We start from the raw sequence: 22,990 nt of genomic DNA, 5'->3' as shown, positions 1-22,990 counted from the left end.
GGGGGGGGGGGGCTGCTGTCCTCACTGTTTGAAGTAGCAAACTAGGACATTGCCCATTCAAAGGTCTTTTACACACCTTTGAACCGAATCAAAAGTCACAAGCCAAGAACAATGTAAAAAGCCAACGAGTTGTTTATTATAGGTCTATGGAGTTTAGGTTACAGGTTGGATACTGGGAACAAAAGACAGTTCATCTGTTGCTTCGGTTTAACTGCGGACTCTATTGACATGTACAGCCTAACAGCAGAATCAGCTACCATGCTTCTCGCTAACAAGCCACGGTTCCTTTCAATCATTACCGTTTCTTTGCACTTCTCATACAGACTACGCAAAGGAAAGAAAAACAACAAATATTTACAATTTGTAAAAAAAAAAAAAAAAAAAAAAAAAAAAAAAAAAAAAAAAAAAAAAAATAAATCACAGCACAGATAAAATGCACAGCCCTGAATAAAGAAATCTCGCAACATCTGCCCCGGGGCTGGCAAAAGGTTTTTTTTTCTCCTTTAAAAGCACGTCATTTAAAAGTGTGAAAAAAGCATAATGAAATATACAACGAAAGAAATAAAAACAGATGATTGAATGAGACTGAACCCACGTTGTACCCCATGTGTAGATGGATGTAGGAAGCCTCAATTACACTCAGGTATCTGGTCTCCACCCTGATGTGGAATGTTGTTGCTCCATATCGCGTTAGTCTTCATTGTCAGTTGGTGGGTTGGAGATTATTAAAAGTGGGTTCTAGAGAAAGTAAAATCAAAAGAGCGGTGTGGAGGGATGTTCCGTGGCTAGCGGTGGGTCGGCCACCACTCCGTTACAACAAGTGTCTTAGTAATATCCAGGCTGATACTGCTGGCTCCACGGCTTCTGGTTCCAGAACTGTACGGGACACAAGAGACGCACAGCTTACTTTGTGTTTGTACCCAAGTCAAACGGGCTTTCTTCAGTTTCTACTCATTTCAGTAAGTATATCTACATTCTGCACTGGTAGTAAAGGTTTATGGTAGTATTCGTTATTCATGGGAAACTGGGGCAAAATGAGATGAAATATTAAATGCTTATTGTATTTTTCGCTAATGAGGGTAATGGAATCATTAATATCACGCAACATGTGGCCGTGGGTCAAGTGATTCCGTTGTATTCACATCTACATGTAGTGTTTGGGTATCGTGTTCAACGTCGACAGTCTGAAGTCCAGTGTAACTGCTCTTAATACTGACCCCTTGCTGCCAGCTCTGGTTGAAGGCTTGGGCCTTGTCCATGCCGTTCCTGTTGCCAAAGTTACCGCTGTTCCTGTTGTTACCGAAGTTGCCATTCTTGTTTCCAAAGTTGCCAAAGTTGCCACGGTTACCACCTCTCTGCTGGAACTGCTGTGGGAGAGAGGCAGGACAATGATGACCATGTCGCCACCCACAAACAAAACAAAAAACGGATCACATGACAACAGGAAGAAAGTGTCATTATCAAACCCACCTGGTTGTGATGTCCCCTGGATCCACCGCGATGCATGTTGACTCCTCCTCCTCCTCCTCCTCCTCCTCCTCCTCCGCCGCCGCCTCCTCCTCCTCTGCTCATGTTTCCTCGGTTCATTGGGCCACCTCTGTTCATGTGACCCCCTCTGGGTCCCATGTTACCCCTCATTGGTCCGCCCCTGGGAGAACCGCCCAGGCTGGGGATGGGGCCACCGCCCCGGTTGAAGTTGCCACGGTTATGGAACCCTCCCCTGAAGGCTTGGGGAGGCAGGAAGCCGCGAGGTGGACGGTTGAAGCCGCCACGGGGGCCAGGGGCTGCAAAAAGATCAGGAGCAGTACAAGTTAGCATGAATGCAATAAATGGTCTTTACAACAACAAGAATACATATATTCTATGAATAAAATGGTGATTACATCCCAAATATAATACTACCTCCTCTGAAGTTGCCTCTGTTCTGGAAGCCTCCGCGGCCACCGCCTCTAAGTCCGGGTCCACTGCCACGGCCAAACTGGTTCTTGCCCCCCCGGCCGCCGCCGCGCAGGCCGCCACCTCTTTTTGGTGTTGTGCTCCCCTGGTTGGGCTTCTTCTCGGCCGGCAGAGCCGTCTTGCTCTCTTCTTTGTACTGTTCCAGCAGCTTGCCGGCCTCCTCCTTCTGCAGCTCGGCAAAGACGACGTCGCTGAAGCTCTCTCCCTCCTCAGGCAGAGAGTAGAAGCCTGACATGGAGGGAAAACAAGGGACGTGATAAGGAGGAGAGACTCACCTGAATCAGACAGAAAAACAAAGAACAGTAAAGGTTTTATTGATTTCTACTACCATGTATTTTTACCTTTCATTTTGAAGACAGCATGCTCAGGCACTTCTTTGCCATCACTCTCGACCTTCTTCTGGACTCTCTGCTTGTAGTCGTCGTCAGAGGGGCAGACCACCACCGCCTTGCGCTGGAAGCCTGCAAACAAGCACATCTTTCTCTTCTGGCCTGGGGCCGACAGGTTGGTCTGGGGGAAGAGAAAGAGGCTCATTGGTACTGGGTTTTTATAGCGTTTGATTTGAAGGTAATCTGTAGAACTAAATAAAACAAATCCAGCACAAGCCACTTACATGATCCAGGATGTAGTTTCTCTTCTTGCGGGCGGCGATCTCAATGAACTTTCCCAGGAAAAGAGGTGCTCGCTGGGAAATTGCGCTCAGTTTTGTGATGTCTTTTGACTGGCGCTTCAGGCTGTTGATCTGTATTAAATGATTGGACAAAATACAATGTCAACATATTAAACAGTAGAGACAGTATGAACTAATGAAAACAGCAGCTGCATCAGGACTGACCATCATCTTGTCCACAATGGTGTCACTGCCCAGGATGTAGTACTTCCCAGGGTTCTCCTGGACATGGTTCTTCACCCATGTGGTCTTCCCTGAGCCTGGCAGGCCGACCATCACTATGATCTACATGACATGAAAGGCCAAGTTACATAAAATCACTATACATTCTGCTGAATATTAGTTACAAACACACTCCATGACTAATCAAAGGAATTACATTACTATGCTTACCTCGCAGTCAGCCTTGGTCTGGGGCCCCTTGAGCCCCCGGACTCTGTCGTCCACGGGGATCTGCTGCATGAAGGTGTAACCCTGGGGCAGAGAGAAGTACGGAGTCTCCATCTGGCCAAAGTTGAACTCCACAGCACAGTTGTGGCAGATGACGTGGGGGAAGAGAGCCTGGCCATTCAGAGAGTCCTTCTTGACCTGGAAAGCGGCGGCCGGCTCGCCGCCGTTCTTTGAGAAGGACAACACCGCCTCCTCCCCCTCAAAGTCCTAAACAGAGAAAGCAATATGAGAAATTGTGATGAAGACGAGTTGAAATGTGAACAAATGGACCAGCCATTTAGACAAATGACACAAAGTAAAAGTTGGCAGTTCTTTCACCTTCATATTGAGGTTCCTGTTTTTAAGTCCATTACGCTGGCTTGGTTTTCATCTACTTTAATAAACTGACAAAATACAAGCAGCATGCATGTCTTACAATAAGGCAGCAGATGACATCATTCTCCTCGTAGGTTTCTCCAAAGTCCTCTGTCACACAGTTGGTGGTCTTCTTGCCTTTCCCGGAGTATGCATAAGAATGTTCCTCCTCACCTAAACAATTAATGGGAGAAACATGAATTGACAAAAAAAATAAAATAAATAAAAAAATCTATTAAAGAAGCCTTTTTGAGACGTCTAGCAGAAGGAATCTCAGTCACTGGGACTCTTATTATGGTGTGTGAATCATGTGTGTTGGCAATAAGCCAGCCACCATTACCATGATGCAGCCTGAGCTGGAGCCATTTTACATGGCCATGTCATGCTGCTTATGAACCACTAGAGGGACCTCAAGGAAGACCACAGAAGCCTGTTTTTGTATTAATATAAATATATAAAACAGATACTTTGTCAGAGTTTTGCTGTCTTCCAATGAATCCACCGTTAAGTCCATTCAAGATACTGAACAGTATTTGGAGCACTGCAGAATTCTGCATGCATGAAACATATCCTGCACTGGCCTGGTCACCATTTTGTGCATCAGAAGTAATGATATTCCATCATGTTCCAGATAATACTTGAACAGTTAGCTGTACACCACATGTGTGACGTGACAAAATGATTCTGGAAGCGAGTGGAAGAAACGCTGCCACGAGTAAACGGAAAGTTACTACTGGACTCAACACTTCATTCCACGCAGCCAGCAGTATAATACACAGAAGAGTTCAGAGCTAGAGCATACAGAAGACACTGACCGAGGAGGAGGGTGCCAGTAGACAGGGACCAGCCGACTTGCACATCGTGAATCTCCATGTTCTTGCTGGAAATGTGCTTCACGGGAATTTTCTCTGCAATCTGTTGACATGAAGCAAAACACACAAACAAAATATATCAGGACTCGTTTCCACTAGTCCGCTGTGCGTCCATTTTACACAACGCTTGTACACACTGTTGAGTTCTACATGAGTTATAAAACATTCCGGGATGCATTAGGAATGAGAATGTGTTTAGGTCACTGTTACTGTACCTTCATCTCAAAGCAGGCTTTGCCTTTGTTCACACCGTAGGTTCCCTTGCCTCCGGACCAGAGGTAAGCAAAGCTCTCCATAGTGAGAGATGAGGCACTGTAACGGTCCCGTGACACCTTAAAGTGCAGGTCGCAGTTGTCTAGAGCACAACAAAAAAAAAAAAAAGAAAAAAAAAAGAAAAAGAAAAAAAAAAAAAAAAAAAAGAGCACACTCATCAGTATCCAGGTAAATGGGCCTCCGATGAAGAGTGTGGTAATGTTTCAGCTAGTCATCTTTGACTTATAATATTGGATCTTTGAATCAAAGTGGCTTAAAATATTCCTTTAAACCTGTCACTCACAGGTATCCAGGCAGACTTTTGTGTCATCAAACTCCTCATCTTCTTCCTCCAGGGGGGGCACGGGAGACTTAAATGAGGCCCTGCAAAGAGACACCAACCAGTCAGCGATAGGATTCACATGTCGATGCAACTGCATGGAACACAAAAGATGTCTTGGGTACCACTTGCTGAAAAATATTTGGGGAGAAAGGTGGAAAGAGACTAAGGGAAGCAACACAAAATAGGAACAGTAAGTGGGGGAAGCGAGTCTCCAAAGAAGTCTTTATTTTTGGCCTTGGCAGACAGCACTTACCTTCTAGTATCCAGTGAAATCTAAAACGTCTCTCACACACACACACACACACACACACAGACAGAGACAGAGACAGAGACAGAGAGAGAGAGACTCTGCTGTCCCTAGCACTCACTGCTATCCACTGGTCAAAGTGATAGAAGACCTTTCCCCTTTCAGATCAGTGCGTTTATGATCTCCAGGATTGCTGTGGGGTCAGTCAAAGTGACAGCAGGTACAGTTTATTTAACTTCCCATATGTGGAATCCTAAAATGAAAAAGGTCCCGACCGACTCACTGTTCCGAGTGTGAAGGACATGCTTGGCTGCTTGAAATGAGTCATGTGAGCTACAGCAACTTACCAACTCTGTAGCTTGAGATTAGGTACACAATTCCACAACGGGAAGTTTAAGAATCTAGTTCAAAGTTGTAAAGAGTTGCACATTTCAATAAGGCTTCTGCATTGTTTCACCTGATGCAATGATCTATGTCCAGTGGAGTAGTCATTATTCAGCAGGAATCAAATCAAAGATTTGGGCTGATTATCCGCAGCAGTCTCAACATCTCCGGAGACATCTGACATCGTAGTTCTTAAAACAGCCTTGAATGCAGCACGAATGGCTGTGGGGGGGGCTTTATGGTGGCTCTGGAGCAAGTAGCCTGAGGTGGAGTGTATGGTCAGTGCAGTCAGTGAGTGCTGCTCTATAGGTCTATGGCTGCCCAGGGGCCCCAGGCGTCACATAGAGTGGATTAAAGCTCTAATAAAAGATATGGTATTGGGGAAAAGACAGAAAATCGTGACTTTCAAATTGTAAATGAATGAACACTTGCAATAAAATATTTAACTGTCAGATAGGAAGGGGCCAAAAAGGACCTAAAGAGGCAGCACTACCATTTGTATTCAAATAATTCTCCCAGACTTTTCCCGAAGAAAAAAATAAAAAAATAAAATAATAATTTCTGTTTTCTGATGTTGGATTCTTTAAAGTGTGTCAACAGCGCAATGAAAACCAAACACTGACCAAGAAGTAGGTACACGTATGCACACATAAACGTCCACGCACACCATGCATGAAGTCACCTGGGCGGGGGGTAGAAAAGAGTCTTGCAAGCAAACGTCCACGCTCTCACACCATGATAACAAACAACACATGATACATGAGACAGAAATAGCAGTTTGACAGCATACAACCAGTGAAATAAAAAACAAAGCGATAAAAAAAAAAAAAAAAAAAAAAAAAAAAAAAAAGACCATTGCGAGGTAAAACGATGGACGGTAAATAACGAGCTCCTCCGTGGACGTTCCAAACACTTTGGACATTTTGCTACATCCTTGTGTTCTACTCTGCAGCACTGGACCCCTCCTCCCACGCCTCTCAGCTATTCTTCCCCCCTCCCTCCAATCATTCATTAAGAAGTGCACATCTGCTACTTTCCTCTGGGTTCTCTCTTGAGCAGCCTGGCTTCACCTTGAGGACACAACTGGCTTTCCAAAACAATAAGTGGCACGAGGAACAGATGTGAAAATTCAGAGACTTGATAGTTGCACTTCTGCTACAGAATGCAGTCCATTTCAGACACAAATGTGAGTGGGTACTGTCAAAAGTAAGGCTCTTTAAAGTAGTCAGGGATGACCCTCAAAACATGTGTGAAAGTGAGGTAGTTAATAAATAGTATAATACTTGAAAATGAGGGTTTTCCTCATGCTAATTATATGTGCATTGGCACTTAAAGCCAATACAGTTCAACAAAGCTATGGATGGCGCTTCAGGGATGCTAAAGGCCATTTTTGCTCTGTCCCATCCTTACCAGCTGTATTTGTTCTCTTCAATAAATTCAAAGTAGCCCCTTCCATGTTCCTCCCGGCGTCTCTTAACACCCTTCTTATTCTTCTGATCAGCATTCGTGTCTTTGTCCGCATCCCCTTTGAAAATAGAACAAAGATATAGAATGAGGTGTTCCTTTTTGTGAGAGAGAGGTCGGACTGGCAGTGGGGTTCTGACCCACAAAGCCCGTTCATTAGTTACATTGTGTCGACCATAATCATCAATAGTAAGGTAACCAAAGAGGTAACACCTCACGATTACACTTTAATATATATATATACACACACACACACACAATCATACTACATGAATTGTAACAGCTCTAATGACCAGATAATAATTACAATATAGGCTGGTCCAAATGAACATTGTGAACAGTGTTTGCTGGGGCTGGAAAAACAAGTCTCTGCAAAGTAAAGGGGACATCAACTCTGGTATAAAGGGCTTGGAATGTATTGTGTTCAATACGATTCAGATGTTAGCCTATATTATTAAGGAGGACTGATCTACTGCTGTCTAAGGACGAATGCATCATGCAAGGAAATGGGAATGTCTATTTAGACCTGATTGGCACCCCCCACATCTTACCCTGAATTGCCTAGGTGAATCTCACGGTAAACCGACATTTTCTAAATTCATCTAACAAGATGACACTTTCTATCCAACCGACGGACTAACTAACCACGTGCTAAACAAGCAGTTCGACGCCTGGCCCGTCTTCTGCACAGCAAGTGCAGATGTTCCCAGTCTTTTAGGCAAATGCGCTTGGACATAAACACCGAAGGAATTCGTACTAAACTTGGAACTGCCCAATTGTGCCTTAGGAGCTTAGAGTAGCGTAATTAGCAGGATAGAAGCGGATGCTAGGCACCCTGCCATCACCGCAGTGGCATTCCACTGCTTTAAAGTTAGATCTTTATTTAACGTGGGCGCCCCAATTTATTGTGGGTTAAAGAGTAACGTAAAGTGATCATCTTGTTTCACCGCCACCACACTACCAACCAATTTAAAGCCAGACTTCAATGCGGGAACCACTGAACTAGCTAACCGGCGACCGCTAGTTATCACTGCACCAAAGACACAAAGAAAATGACGTTAGCTGGCAAGCTAACACGCTAACCAAGCGAATCGAAAAACCAACTATGCTACGTTAAATCAATGTCTTGTGTTTAACTTCATTCGCATAACGTTTTCAATTGTGAGGAACGATATTCTACCATTACATAAGAATGATAAAGTTAACATTTGTGAACTGGAATATCGACAATACGTTACAAAATGATTAGCGTTAGCTTTAGCCAAGGTGGGGACCGATGCTAACTTGAAATTAGCATGAGCGGCTAGCCGTTTCAGTTTGTGGCTAACGCTTGCTAGTTTAGTGAGGTCACGCTATCGCTCAACATGGACGCTCTGTTGTATGGTAACGGATTGGAATTTAGTCATTCCCAGCCGGCTCCCTCCCGCGGTAGCATTAACGCTGTAGCATTAACGCTGTAGGAAAACCCGACACCCAGCAACAGTCCATCCAGCCAGTCACATTTTCATAACCAATCCGGCCGACTCACCCTCAGCAGCCTGGTCCGCGGGCTCACCATCCTCCGTGTCTATTTTCTCCATGTCGTCGACATCTCCCTTGAGCATGGGATCCATCTCGTCGTCCTCGTCTCCCTCCTCACCCATCTCTTCGTCTTCAGCAGCGCCATCGCCGTCGCCCCCATTTTTAGGCGCTTCTACTACTACTACTACTACTTCTTCTTCTTCTTCTTCTTCTTCTTCCTCCTCCTCCTCCTCCTCCTCGTTGGCCTCCATACTTTCTTCTATCGGGCCCTCGCCTTCTTCTTCCTCACCCATACCCTCCTGGTCGGCGGCCTGGCCGGAACCCTCAGCCGCTGCAGCTTCTTGGTCTAGTGGGGGGTTTCCTGCAAGGGCCTCCTCGTCCAGCGCGGCCTGCAAGCGGTCCATCAGCTCGGCCTTCAGCCCTTTATCCGAAAGATCACGCTTTTTCAGCTCGTCCTTCAGCTCGTTCACTTTCAGCTTTTTGACGTTAATTGAGCTCATTGTGGATGTTTGACTGCAAAATGTATTAAGTAAAATTCACAAATACGATAAATAAATAACTGGACGGGCTTTGTCGACGGATGTAGCTCAATATACTGCGCCAAATGGCACCCGCGCTGTCCGACCAATCTTTCACCGGCAAAAGAGCTGTGCTTATCCCGGGGTGTGGGGGAGAAAGATGACGTCTTACCGTAATTACCCAGAGAGCAGCGCGGCTGGGTTATACAGCCCGCCGACCATCTGTCGCTGGCGTAATAACAAAACCAATCTCATAGAAAGCGGTGATGTGGAAAAAAGTGGGGCAAAATGTGGAGGAAAAATGCAACACTTAGGACACCAAAGATTATACTAATTTTGTCTTTGTTTGCATGATTCACATAGGCCTAGCCTACGTTTGGAAAAAGTAAATCTACTGCATAATATGATAATAAAGTTTAGATGAATAAAGGGGCGATAAAATAGGACGCTATTCAAAATAATAGTCAATACTCTTAACCCTATTTAATTTAAATTTAAAATGGTTCTTGTGCGAGTAGTCTATAATGTATATCTTTCCATGGAGTGAAACTCATGAATTCATTCAACTACACAGTTCGCTATTTTACATTCAATACTGTTATGATTTAGGGTGGCTATTATCTACCACTAAGCCAATCAGGTAGAGGAGGTTCACTTTAATCAGCCATAGTATAACTTTTAATTGATTTGAATCTGTGGTTTCATTTTATCTGCTCAAACATGATGACAGAAGAGTTGAGGACTGTTTACAACTTCTTGTCTATTTCGAAAATACCAAATGATCAAGTCACGAAACAAATGCTGTAATTTTAAGACGTTTTTTCAGTCAATGTGAAAAATGTTGATGCAAAAATATAACAAATAAAAACAAATGTCACTGTGCATAAAGACACCATGGTGATTTGTTGTTTTGTCAACGTTTTAACTAAACAAAACATTCTCAATTTAAAGGGGCACACCATTCACCATTCTGTCAAAACGGTTGTGTAATTGTGACGATATCATCAAATGTATAAATGTAGGCTCCCGCGTTTTAAGAGTTTAACCCTTAAAGTGAGGATATCTCGCCTTCCACTGCATCAATTTTGACCGTTCTGTGTTTACCTGTCTCTTGCGAGTCTCCCAACATCATCGAGACACAATACTAAATGTCTGTAGTATCCCTTTAATCTATTTTTTTGCCTCTGCCTCTGCTATCTGACATTGTTCTGCATAGTTCAATAACGTTATTTAAAAAAAGCCTTATACCACACTATCTTCTCTTTTTACTTACTATTACTGCAAAGGGTACTTCTATCCTTAACAGCAACATCACCAGAAGGCATAATACAATAATAACTTTATTTCTAAGGCTGCCAGTTGGCTCATAAGGGGTCAACATTTCTGCTATATGTTTTGGGGCCAGACCCAGTGCTTTAAAAGTGATCAGTAAAATGTACCTTACAGTGATGTATCATGGGAGCAGTGTTACAGTGAGCGCATGTCTCCACGTCCATGCAGACAGCTTTCTCTCACTATTGTGCTGCAAGAGGGTTCACGAGGAACTTGTAGGAGAGAGAATTACGTTTTGAAATTAAGTGAATTCCATTTAAAAAAGTTTATTTTGACTGTTTCTGTGAACGCTTGCTCTTTACTGCCTCCCGGAGGAGGTCATCGTAAATAACCAAGTGAATTCATGAAGCGTTTCCTCAGTGCGCTCACTCCTCCTCCACTGTGCCACTGGTCACCACTCCTCTGAGGTCAGCGTCTCCAGCCTCTTAGTTTGTCATATTTTGTTTTTGTTCACGTACGCCAATACTATGAGTGAAATGTGTTTGCTTTTTATCCACGGAGCTTTGGTGAAAAGAAATGAAAAGCGCGCCCTGCCTTTGTTCGGATATCTTTTAAAATATTAACAAGTTGTCATGTCATCTCTGACTAGAAGAGGAGAGAGATGCCCTGCCTCGGTGAGAGGTACACACTGGGTAAGTCAGATTTACTCATTATGAACAGGATGTGGTATTTGTAACATCATTTTATGGTCTTTATAGAGTTTCATATAAGAATAACACTTTAAGACAAAACAACTCCCAAACATTTGGGTGTGGTAACAGTTATCCACGTCGATTTGACATCTAATTTCCCCCTAACGAAGCCCACGTACATCCTCCTGATGATTTATCTCTCAGAGCTCACAAGTGCAGCATCACCGTGAGCCCGTCGGCTTTTCTGCAAGTATCACCGAGAGAGACCGTCAGCCCAAGGAACGTCCCAGTCCTGAGGGTGCCGGAGGGTCCAGAGGCGACCCTCATCGGAATATGTGCCAGAGAGCGGACGCTGTCCCGTCATACAAGTCCCTCCCTGGAGCCGTCGGAGACCGCGTCAGGAGCACCATGTCCTCTGGTAGTGGGACTATATGCAGAGGCGCTATGTCCGCGAATCTGGGCTTTGGGAGGTCAGACAGGAAAGTTGCGTGCTGCGAGAAGTGCTCCGCGACCCTTGTTGCCCTGAAGAAGCAAGCTCTGAGCCTGGCTGTTCACCATCACTTCTCTTGCAAGGTCAGTTCACCACGGGGCTGGGCTCTGATGGAGCTGCTCAGGGATGTGGCGGAGCAGGAATGCACTTAAGATCAGTCTGCTCACTTTTAGCTTGATAGGAATCCCAATGAGGAAATGTTGGCATATGAACAAAATGCAGGCTGATGCAAGTAAACACATCCCAGGACTTTTCAGCAGGTGGTAGTACAGGGTAATAGTTGACAATAAATGTAGAAACTAATAATAAAAATGTAGAATGAGTCCTGGATGGTCTTTATGCAACTGATGGAGTAATAAGGTCATATTTAATCACCCCAAATAAACTTATTCACAAGGATGCCTGTATTTTATCCCTCATATTTTCAACAAATGAATATATAATTTAGTTTAATAATATTGGATATAATATAATATAACTCAATATAAAATAATATTATAAAATCTAGAGCTTATTGATAACCCGATTAATCAATTTGTTGATTGACGGAAAATTAATCAGCAGCAGTTTTTTATTAAGTAAATATCTAAGTTTATAAGTAAAAAGAATCGACTGGTCCCAGTGTCTAATGTGCTGGTTTTGTTTGTCTGCTATGACAGTGAATTGTTCATAATTAGGGTGTGGAGTGTTAGTTAGACAAAACAACCAATATGAATATGTCAGCTTGGGCTCTGGGAAAGGCAAACTGTTTTTGTTTTGCAGACCAAAAGATTAACTGATTACTTGAGAAAACAGAAACAAAAATCAAATTGAATCAATACTGAAAATAATCACGAGTCGCAACCCTCACATAATAAAACACATGTAGGCTTTTTAAATAAAGCTGCCACTTCTAACACATTTTCTGTAGTGCTGTATGTTGAAGTCAATTAGAAAGTGTTTTAATGTCCATGTGGGCCCATCAGTCTCGACAGCGCTGCCCCTGAGAGGAATGCACATTTCTGCATCCAGCTGTACATCTGTCACCACGAACATCCATCAAACACACTCCAATCGACAAAGTAAACCAGTGCCATTCCTGCGTGAGTGGTTCCAAATGGGCATGAATATTTCATCTTGACATCCCTGTGTCATCTCCACAGACCGCTCCATTGAGGGAGGACTCTTTATTTTTGTCCTCCTAAGTGGGATGGGGCACAGCTATAGCGTCATGTGTTTTGGAGAGAGACCACAGAACAGAGCAATAGAGCAGGAGAGTGACGGTATCTTGTGGCCGCAGACATGGTCAGAACAAAGAAATCTGATAAGCAAGCGAGCTCCTTGCAGGTTTATTGATCCGAGCATGATTTTTCAAAAGCATCTTGTCTCTGTAATGTCATCTTTTTAGTGGGGCTTGCAATCTGGCTGAGATGGAAAGTACAGTCGCCATCTGGCTACGAGAGTACATTTAGTCCTTTATATATCTGTCATCATTTATATATGAGAAATGCAAGACGCCCAAACCTGAAACAGAAATTTACTGGTGGTAGAATTAGCCTAGTTTGCCAATTTGGTGTAGAATAAAGAAGATATTATGGCATATGTGATTTAATTAACCCTGGATATGGAGATTTCTGGAGATATTTAATGCCTAATGCTTTAGTACTTTTGGAATTTTAGTGACTTTGTTTTACATAATAATTGAGAGCTCTTACAGTACTCCTCTTGGGGAATATGAATCACTAGCAATGTGCTCAGGGATGGGATGAAGAAGGAGTGTGTTAGATATTGGTGGGTGTCAAGGGCAGACTGAACAGGATGTGACACAAGAGTGTCTTTGTCGGGATGAAAAGCAAGATGATGGTTTCATGTTCATTTTGTTAGATATGAGTCAATGCTGGGGACTTTAAAGGGGACATATCATGCTCATTGTCAGGTTCACGTATTTTGTTGCATGTCTACATGCTTTAAAGTTTAAAAAACACAAAGAAATTCTGATATACTGTCTGAATTTTCAGTGCACCCTCTGTCTGAACATGCTCTGTTTTAGCGCCTGTCTCTTTAAACCCCACCCCTTTAAACTTTTTTAAGCATTGTGTCAGAATTTAACAAATGTTACTTTATGATTATCGTCCAGCTTGAGTTAGGGTTGGGGTCAGCAGGGAAAATGAAAATAAAATTCTGCGCTGTGACATGTTGTTCTCCCTGAATTGGTGGTTCACAGCAGAGATTCATTACATTTGTGTTCACTTTAAGTAAGTACGTTTTTGCTAACTACTTTTAATGATTACAGGGGTATTAATCAATACTACTGACTCCTTGATTACTTTGCTAAGTGCTAACATTGCTTGCAGTGCCCTCCCACGACTCCATTTCCATATGCACAGTGATCAGTCATGTAATCCTCAAGCCAGAAACCAAACAAGGCAAATTAGCTTTGTTATTATGTCTTCACCAGAAGCTTTGTGCTGAATCTCTGATCTCATTATCTTATCTGTAACAATACCATTACAGGCTACTTCTAGTAACCTTAGTGAGTACTTCAAAGCATTCACTGCCAAGTTTACCTGCAATTTTTGTTTTTTGCAGGACTCTGGTGACCTGTCTGTGTTTCTTCTCGACAACCTTCGCATCCATAGTCGGTCCACCACCGAGTCCAGGGACCGAGAGAGGGAGCAGGGCGAGTGTGGGGCCTGCGGCGTGAACCTCAACCAGCTCAAACAAGAGGCCGTCCATTTGGCTCTGAGCAGGGGTCAGCCATTAGCTAAGCCTCCCTTTGAACCCAGCTTTAGCGCTGGTACACTGCTGGGCCTAAGTGAGACAAAGCATGGAGACAGGGCTCCATGGGAAGCTGCCATGGCTGTGCATCATCCCCACAGTCGCACCCACAGTCCGCACAGCCCAAGAAGCCCGAGGACGCCTCAGAGGACCCCTCAAACCCTCAGACGGAGGGGGCCCAAGCTGCCCAACCCCGATATGGGCCGCTGGGTAGAGCAGCAGCAGCAGCTGGTCGCTTCAAAATCTGCATCCAGCGCTGATGGTGTCACCATGTACCCTTACCATAAGGTACCCCTAAAAGCATTCTCTCACCACTAAATCACACATAACACATCCCTATAGTGTGCATTCCCCTTTTAATGAGCTATATGGGTAAAGTACGTCTTCACGGGTGCTCATGTCAGCAAAGCAATGATTCATAGTGCCTAATCAGAGCCTATTTAGATCTCATGGTCGTTGTTTAAAAGTACTTTTGCTAATGGAATGGAATTGGGTCATGATTTACCCCAGTCATAAAAGCCAGCCAGTCAAAAGCACTTGTGATCAATAGGGGGATGGTCATATTTAACAGGGTGGCTGGTGGCTAAATATGCATTACTGTGATGGAAGCCGCACCAGATTGAGCCCGCCCTCCCCCAAGTCCCCAATGTCATAAACCTGAACAAGGTGAGTGAGTGTTTTAGAGTATTTTATACATGTTGGTTCAACTTTTTAAATGTTTCTTTAGTTTTCCTCCTGATCCATATGGAGAAATGGAAAATATAAGTATCCAACCTTTGACGTACTACTTGTAGATAGCATGTGACCTGGTTGACAGAATCTTCACGGACAATTGACCATTTCCCAAACACCAGCTTGGAAGAGCAATCATCCAATTATAGCTTAGCAACAGTAATTACGCACATGATGGGGCGGTGCGTTGTAGTAAGAGCGACACTCCGTATATAAAAATGTGTAATTTTTTAAAACACAAGAGCAAAAGTGCAAAGACTTGATTATACAATGTGTTTATCTGCTCTAACATAAGCTCCAAACAATAGCATGTCTGGCTAGCTAGGTTTCCTACTGTAGTAACCTAACCTAGCATTGCTTACAAGGACGAGGCGAGTTTCATACCAAAATATCTTGTGGAGTTACAGGCTAAATAAATAAATAAATCTGTTAACGACAGCTCATGTGTGGGAGCTGGTCCTGGATGCTATCAGAGTGTAGGCTAACGTTCAGGAAGTTTAGGCTGTATTCCATCCACAGCCAAACCCGTTATCTGTGATAGCGTCACGTCCAAAAACACATCAGTTAATGTTAGTCCTCGTCTTAAAAGTTTTTCCTCTTGAAAAGTAAAAAAACGGGCAATAAACGATAAGCCTAACCTCTGTCTTCTTTATCCATGCAGCTTAACCCAATGTAAGCCTATGTTAGCCGAAGGCGAATGGAGCTAGCATTAGCTTAATTAGCTAGGTGATAAGATCTGCTGGCAACAACCTGCAAAATAGACTGCTTTTGTACTTCTGTCTGAAATCAAGCATACATTGTTTTAAAAAGTACTAAGAACCTTAAGTTGCAAAGCTGCCACCACTATCATTCTGTGCTCTGTCAGAACGGGACGCTGGACATAGCAACAGTAACTGAAGGGGCTTGGGGTGGTCAACTGGACTGAAAAAGCCTTGAGAGCAATATTGTAATAAACCTCTTGTTCTTAATCGACTTGTCTTATGAAATTGGACAATAACAATGCAACATGTTACTCAAATTAAACTGTACTGAGCTTTGCCAGACTGCATTAGAAATTAGCGAGGCGTGCCAGCTAGAAGAGCAGATCAATACAGGTTCATGAGGTGGAATAATATGAGACGAGTGAAAGTGGAGGACAAAGAGTAAGGAGAGAGGAGACAAAAAAAGGAGGGTGGAGGAAAAATGGATTGCAGAAGAAGAGAAAAGGAAATTGAGTGTTGTAAGATGGGAGGAAGGAAAGGAACGATAGAACGAAAGGACTGGAGAGATGGGCGGGAGAGGAGAAAACAAGAGATAATGAAGGACTACAAATACAGAGAGAAATCAGAGCAGAGGGAAAGAGAAAGCGAAGATAAAAAAAGGTTATGACAGATTGTATGAGTCAACAAGAAGACAAGAGGAGGGGCGGGGGAGTATCTATACATTATCCACATCAACTATGGCTTCATTAATTCACTTAGCCCTGTCTTTATTCTCCACCCAGTCTCCTTCCAAACCAACTACTCCTGCAGTTCTTCCACAGCTCTAATTGGCAGTTTATGGTTGAATATCATTACTAGAGAAAAAACTGAGCATTGTTATCTTGCCCCAGAAAAAGGCTCTGACGTTGATGAGACGTGAAGCTTGAGAGCGCTGGAATACAAACATGTTGAGCCTGCGGCCTGTGATGAGTCCCAGTGACTTCATGTTGAGCAGCAGCAACGCATGTTGAATAGGTCATGTTGCATACACACGGTGTACAAAACACACGCCTTGGAGCTACAGCTGTGTAAGTAATGCTTTACATGAAGCTGCTTGACTGTGTGTGTGTGTGTGAGTCAGAGGCAGTGATGTTGACTGCTCCTCTTCCGAGTCATGTTTTAAATTCAAGACAGCAGTCACTAGAGCCATCACAAACTATTCATTGCGCTGTAAGTGCAGCTAACCAGAGCCGTAATATGACTAATGGTTCCTGTTTAACCTACTGCGCTCTCGGCCTAGATGCCCTAGACAGACACGCCCCACAATTATCGTCCCCAGAGTAATTCCTGTGATAATAGCCCCTTTTGGAGTGGGTGCAGGAGTGCAATTACTGATTTTCATTTTTATAACGAGCTCTCTCCCTCCAGCAGGCTTCAGATGATGCTGCACTGGTCCGTGGTGACGTCGGGACTGTACAGACGAGCTCAAAGATCCCTCACATATCCAGAGTGGTGACCATCGCCAACACTGCTGCTATGTCCCTTTTAGCCAGGTAAATATATATATATATATATATATATATATATATATTATTGTTATATGTACTGTATATATGTATATATCAGAACAGCACCTGTTGTGTGTAAAATGTGTTGTATTCCCAGCATGTCTGCACTGGTTACACCCTTTAGATTTAGTGGTATGACATGGCGTTCATTCTTCCCTGTAGGGCTGCAGAGAAGCTCAACCTGACATCGAGGAAAAAAGGCCAGGCCTCTGATCCAGCTCCTGCTCATTTCTCCACCTGCTTCAGGGAGTTGATCCAGAAAAACCCACCACCCGTCCCCTCCTGCCTGCTCCAAGCTGCCACTAGAACCAGAGACTCACCCAGTGTTGCCAAGGTAGACCGCTGGGCTCCAAATTCCAGTAGATTTACTGTAGGAACACTTTGGTTTGGGTGCAATTTGTAATAATTAGAGTAATTCTTCACAACTACTTTTATTCTAATTAAAATTGGATGAATGATTAATTGTGGAAATACATTTAAGCACTCATATTCACGTCCAATTATCAGTAATACAGTGAACATTTTACTTGTCAGTATTTGTAATTCTTATAATAATAACTAATTGTCAAATATTATATACTTAAAGGAGTAGTTTGACATTTTGGGAAATACACTTATTCATGTTCTTGCTGAGAGTTAGATGAAAAGATTAATACCACTCTCATGTCGTACAGTAAGTATGAAGCCTCAACCAGTAGCCAATTAGCTTAGCATAATCCACAGAGGAGGTAAGCAGCACGTAATTCCCTGTACAACCACAACTTTCAGTTTGTATATGGATTAATCAAATGAAATTTGAATGTTTTTATTGGTAAACATTTGAGGTCTCGGTGGCTGGATTTGTATTTGAACTTTGGACACTTAGAGGTTAGCTAGTTCAACCTGCTTCCACTTCCAAGACATAAGAGTGGAATTATTATTGTTCTTTAACTCTCAGCAATAAGCATAATAATAAGCATATTTCTCAAAATCTCAAAGCTATTAGCAGGTGTTAAAACCAATCATGATCTGTTCTGTTCTGGGTGAAATAATTCTTTCAAAGGTCTAAAGGCCTTAACGTTAACGTTGCTAACAATCGTTACATTCCTACGACTATGACTCGAACACTGTTTCTATATCAAACACCTAAAAATGAAGGCAAACATTTCACCCAATAATAAATGATGACAGAGCTAACAGTATTTATCTGAGGTGGAACCGGAGGGTAGATGCCACGATGACGGCGAGCGACGGCTTTTAGCTAGACAGCGGGGCACAACAGAGAGACTCAAATGCACTAAATGTGCACTCATGAAGACCAGTGCAGCTTGGGTTCAAAGTTCAATGCATTTGAACTCTAAACAGCTCTTTGCAGCACATCACATACATCAGCGCAGGACAGTTTAAAGGGGAAAAACACACCATATACTCAATAATGGAAGCAGCACACAGCCTGTTTTCTGCTAATGTGTGTTGTAAAGAGAAAGACAGCATGCATTATCTAATGTGTGCTTACAGTATACACACACATTCCACATCCAAATAGAAAATAGAAAAAAGTTCCCAACAGTCATCTTACTTGAAGTGTCTTCTTAAGACAAGTGTACATGCAGTACCAGAAGACAATGGCACTGACTTGATGAAGATACTGCGTAAATACTTAAAATAGGTCTGGACTGGTGGTGAATCTTTGGAAGTATATACTACCATCCTCGCCCACAACCACCATCTTGGAAGTGGTTTTACTACCCCTGTTGCACAGTAAAAAGATCACAGTCAATTTGGAGGAGATCCTATATCACGCCTTCTTATGATACACTGTAATGTGGTGCTAATGTCTCCGTCTTGTTCCTCCCCTCCCTTCCACTCCCCTCCTCTGGGAGAAACTGGGGGGATCAATATGGCTGCCTGCGCTCCCCTTGTCTCAGATAGACGGACTCTTGGGTTGAGTCTAGAGTTACAGATAAAGGCTCAGATAGACCCGACCACCAGCCACACCTGCCCGAGCACTCAGCTCTGTGTGCTTCTGCGTGCCAGAATATATTTACAAGTGTGTGAGAGCGGAGGGGGATTTTCTCCGCTTGTAAAATGGGTCTCTTGAATAATTTAACCCTCATAAATAGAGTTTGACACATGTTCAATAGGGTTAGGGAGCCACTTCTTGCTTAAGGTATTACAATTATGATTTGGAGAGAGAGGAGAAAAACAAATCCTTTACAGACACTGGGAAATAATCATGTGGCAGATGGAACATGGCTTTCAGATATTCAAAATATCAATGACGGATGATGTCATCGTGGTGTAATGCAGTCCTGGACAATTTCAAGAAAACCGCATTCGACTGGGTGTCATGGCACACAGGGCTATTCATAATCTTGCAGACCTGAATCCTGATTAAGTATCATTTTATAATTGGTTTATCAACCTTAATAGAGCTTATAATCTTTTGTGAGGTAAATGTTGCCTTGTCTTCCTGCAAGGCAACATTTAACTATGAGCCTTGTTAAATGGCTGTCAGAGTCAGGATCTAACTTAATTTAAGACCTTAAAGCCTCTAAATCCGAAGGCTTGCTGTAGAGAACTGCATTAAGGAATTAATGTCATGACATGCAGAAATATAGCGGGAGGGTTTTCATATATAGCCATGCAGTTGTAAGTGGTTTCTGCACTAACTGGATGAACTGGCCGTCTAATGCAGCCTAAAGAAAAAAAAAATTTTTTTTTTTTTTTTTTAAAATATCAGTGAACATAAAACAACATACAGCTCATTTTTGTGTTTTCATTGATGGCTATGAAACAAGAGCACAGATTGCCAGACATGTTAAAGGGTAAGGCAAGGCAAAGTGTATTCAGCCTATATAGCACATATTTAGCAACAAGACAAGTGCAAAAGAAACACCTAAAAAAGACATTCAAAAACAATTAAAAACAGTCTTTAAAGAGCCAAAAGTAAAAAGCTATAAACTACAAGCATAAAAGTAACAGTGTAGTTTAAGGTTTGAATAATTATTTGATTTGATAAAAGGCAGTGGCAAACAGCAGACTTGCAGCAGACTCAAGGTTTGTTCTATGGTGCATAAAAAGTGAAAGCTGTTTATCCACGTTTAGCTTTGACTCTGGAGACAGAAAGCAGACAAGTACCAGACCACCTGAGAGGTCTGGATGGTTCATAATTTAGAAGAAGATCAGAGGTAAACCATGCAGTTATTTATAAAACAAAAGTTTTAAACCAAATTTTTAAATATTCTTTGACACAAAGGAAGCTGGTGTAAAGACCTCAGATCTGGAGTTATGTGATCAGCTGCAGCTAAACGTTTTTTAGGGAGTCCTGTAAAGACATCGTTACAGTCGTCGATACTCTGTGACTTACTTAAAACTAATTTGACAAAATCTTAGTAAGTAAGGAGGTGAAAGGGAAATACCAAAGTATGCTTTACGTTACGTACTGCCTTGTTGTTGGCCAAGTGCCTTCATCATTTCAAGTGTTTATTGTAAAAACAAAAGTTATTTGTAAGGGTACAATTTAAGTGAAGTCAGTGGGAAACATTCAGCAGATACACTATCTTTAGATCGCCGTCCCAATGCTTTTTGACATTTAGTTTGTTCTACCAAGGCTTCCCTTTCCAACCTTCGTTGCATAAAATAGTATCTTAGCCTCCCATGGCGGAGCAGCAGGGGCTCAGAGCTAAAGTCTCACTATTACTTCTCTCTATTTGATGTCAGGCTTCTGAGTTAAAACCCTGTTTTTGTAAACACAAACATTTCAAAAGTAAAAAGAATGCATTGCAGCCGACAGCGTAACAGGAAGCTTTACACAGCCAATTATAAGATTTTGTGGCATATATGTGTATGATATATTTTTCTCACTCTGTTCTGGAGTTCGGGAAGTCTCTTAGATGGCTAAAACTCCCTGAATTTGATATAAAGGTCTTTTTTAACCTTGCTGTTTTGAAGCTCGTTCTTTTTCCCCCATAAGTTTGCTGTTGGTATTTATTTTCAAAATTTAAACTTACATACATGCACAGGCTTCTTATGAAATCACTTACATAGCTACATGTTGCTCTGTAACAGCAGCATTCAAGAGTCAGTACACCTAAATTAAAACAACACATTTTCAATGTGTTTCAAGTATACAGCCATGCTAGCAGCTCTGTGAGGCTGGACTTAGGCACAGTGGTGCTTTGAGGTAAATGCTAGTGTTAGCAGGCTCACATTGATAATGCTAACATGCTGAGGCTTTAGCCTACAACCATGTTAGCCATGTTAGTTTGGTATTTTACCATGCTAACATATGCTAATTAGCACTAAACACACAGTACAGCTGAGTTTGGTATAATGTCATTAGTTTGGTAGGTATTTGGTTATAAACCAAAGACGGCTATTGGAAAAATAGTTTTAGTTTTACCTGATGATGGCGAAAAGACTAAGGGTCTAGCAAAGATAGTACAATTCATCCTCTGGAAACCATGAACGTGTGTACCAAATTTCTTGAAAGTCCATCTTAGTTGTGTAGATATGTCAGACTGGGCCAAAGTGGTAGAACCACAGACAGATTATGTTTAACCCATTAAAGTGTTTTACAGTTCATAACCTAATGCAATTTTGAACATGCCACCATCTCCTTCGGTGAACAGGTCAAGGTCTCGCTGAGGGTGAGCCCAACGCTGTCAGAGGGCCAACCACCTGTTCTCCGTATTGACCAGTCCAAGAGAAGAGTGACCATAATGGAACCAGTCAGCAAAGGCCAACCACAGGCTACAATGACACTAGGCAGGGATGGCAAAAACCAGCTGAAGACCTTCAACTTTGACGCTGCATATCCTCAGGACTCAAGCCAGGTTTGGTTCTTCATCCAACATTCGTCCGGCACATTCTGTGTCTTCTCAAATATTCAATGTATATTTCCCCATCTGTACATTACACACCACGGTTGGTTTTCTCTCTCTGTCTGATGACCTGAAAGCTGATAGGGCTTGGACAGCCACCACAATTACACTGTCCATCAATTCTATTCAAGCTCTGCTTACAGTATCTAGGCCCAAGGAAATCTACTGAATCAGTGTACTTCTTTCATTTCATTGGATGTACCATCTCAGTGCAGTAGAGAATCATTATATGCTCGTCATCCTTTGTTCTCCATGACCAGGCCGAGGTGTGTGCGGGCGTCTTGGCTGATGTCATCCGCTGTGTGCTCAGTGGCAGCGATGGATGTGTTCTGGGTTTGGGATGTGCTGATGTGGGTAAGTAATCGGTCGCTGTGAGGGGCCACGGGTTAAAATCTCAAGATGAGAGTGGGATGCTTTTATCTGTGCTCCCCCGCGCCCCCCTCCTCCTGCTACTCTGTCCCACTCCTGCTATCATTCACTCTTTCTTTATCACTTAAACTCCCTTTTTACGTTTCCTCTCTCCGTCCTCTTATCAATTATGATACACATTTCCACATTGTTTTTTTTGACAGAAAAGCATTGCCATTTAGTCATTCATCTTTCACCTGTTACTTAGTAAATAACAGCCTATTCATAAATTATACAACACACATGCTTTTTCAAAAGCCTGATAGGCATTTCAGCATACTGCACAAAAAGACTGCTGTAGCACTGTGCTCAGAGGGGACTGTAAACAAAATGGACTGTAATACGTTGGTATTAGAGAGATGGAACCCTGCACTTAGCGTCAGTGAAGGAGTTTAATAGATTTGCACACACACACACAGACATACACACACACACACACGCACGCACGCACACACACACACACACACACACACACACACACACACACACACACAC

The 22,990-nt window shown here is 42.7% G+C and overlaps 2 protein-coding genes across 8 annotated transcripts in view; one reads left to right on the top strand and one right to left on the bottom strand.

Annotated features, from left to right (window-relative positions):
- Nucleotides 1–107: 107 nt before the first annotated feature.
- On the bottom strand, nt 108–9,201 carry hnrnpub (heterogeneous nuclear ribonucleoprotein Ub). Of its 2 annotated transcripts, none has more exons than XM_031872786.1 (14): nt 8,521–9,201; nt 6,939–7,053; nt 4,859–4,938; nt 4,518–4,657; nt 4,246–4,345; nt 3,492–3,604; nt 3,020–3,283; nt 2,792–2,911; nt 2,570–2,698; nt 2,298–2,466; nt 1,903–2,184; nt 1,471–1,784; nt 1,218–1,367; nt 108–876 (listed from the first exon to the last, which is right to left on the bottom strand). In XM_031872786.1, the coding sequence occupies exons 1-14, from the start codon at nt 9,011–9,013 to the stop codon at nt 826–828; spliced, it is 2,520 nt and encodes an 839-aa protein (XP_031728646.1). In that variant the 5' UTR covers nt 9,014–9,201; the 3' UTR covers nt 108–825. The 2 variants fall into 2 exon arrangements, with proteins under 2 accessions (XP_031728646.1, XP_031728647.1); XM_031872787.1 differs by having other exon boundaries at nt 1,218–1,364.
- The window catches only part of kif26bb (kinesin family member 26Bb), a 29,643-nt gene continuing 15,424 nt past the window's right edge, over nt 8,772–22,990 (top strand). For 2 of the 6 annotated variants that reach the window (XM_031872780.1, XM_031872783.1), the window contains exons 1-7: nt 8,772–10,995; nt 11,200–11,568; nt 14,054–14,530; nt 17,086–17,207; nt 17,385–17,556; nt 21,836–22,039; nt 22,348–22,441. In XM_031872780.1, the coding sequence (XP_031728640.1) occupies nt 10,936–10,995; nt 11,200–11,568; nt 14,054–14,530; nt 17,086–17,207; nt 17,385–17,556; nt 21,836–22,039; nt 22,348–22,441 (1,498 nt within the window). In that variant the 5' untranslated portion in view covers nt 8,772–10,935. Of the gene's footprint in view, nt 11,569–14,053; nt 14,531–17,082; nt 17,208–17,384; nt 17,557–21,835; nt 22,040–22,347; nt 22,442–22,990 lie in introns of all 6 variants that reach the window. The other 4 variants (XM_031872779.1, XM_031872782.1, XM_031872785.1 and 1 more) reach the window with 3 other exon arrangements.

Source organism: Anarrhichthys ocellatus, unplaced genomic scaffold, assembly GCF_004355925.1.
Source record: "Anarrhichthys ocellatus isolate YVR2014 unplaced genomic scaffold, GSC_Weel_1.0 scaffold66, whole genome shotgun sequence".
NCBI lineage: Eukaryota > Metazoa > Chordata > Actinopteri > Perciformes > Anarhichadidae > Anarrhichthys > Anarrhichthys ocellatus.
The sequence above is the reverse complement of the archived record's forward strand: the minus strand, read 5'-3'. Positions and strand labels throughout refer to the sequence as shown.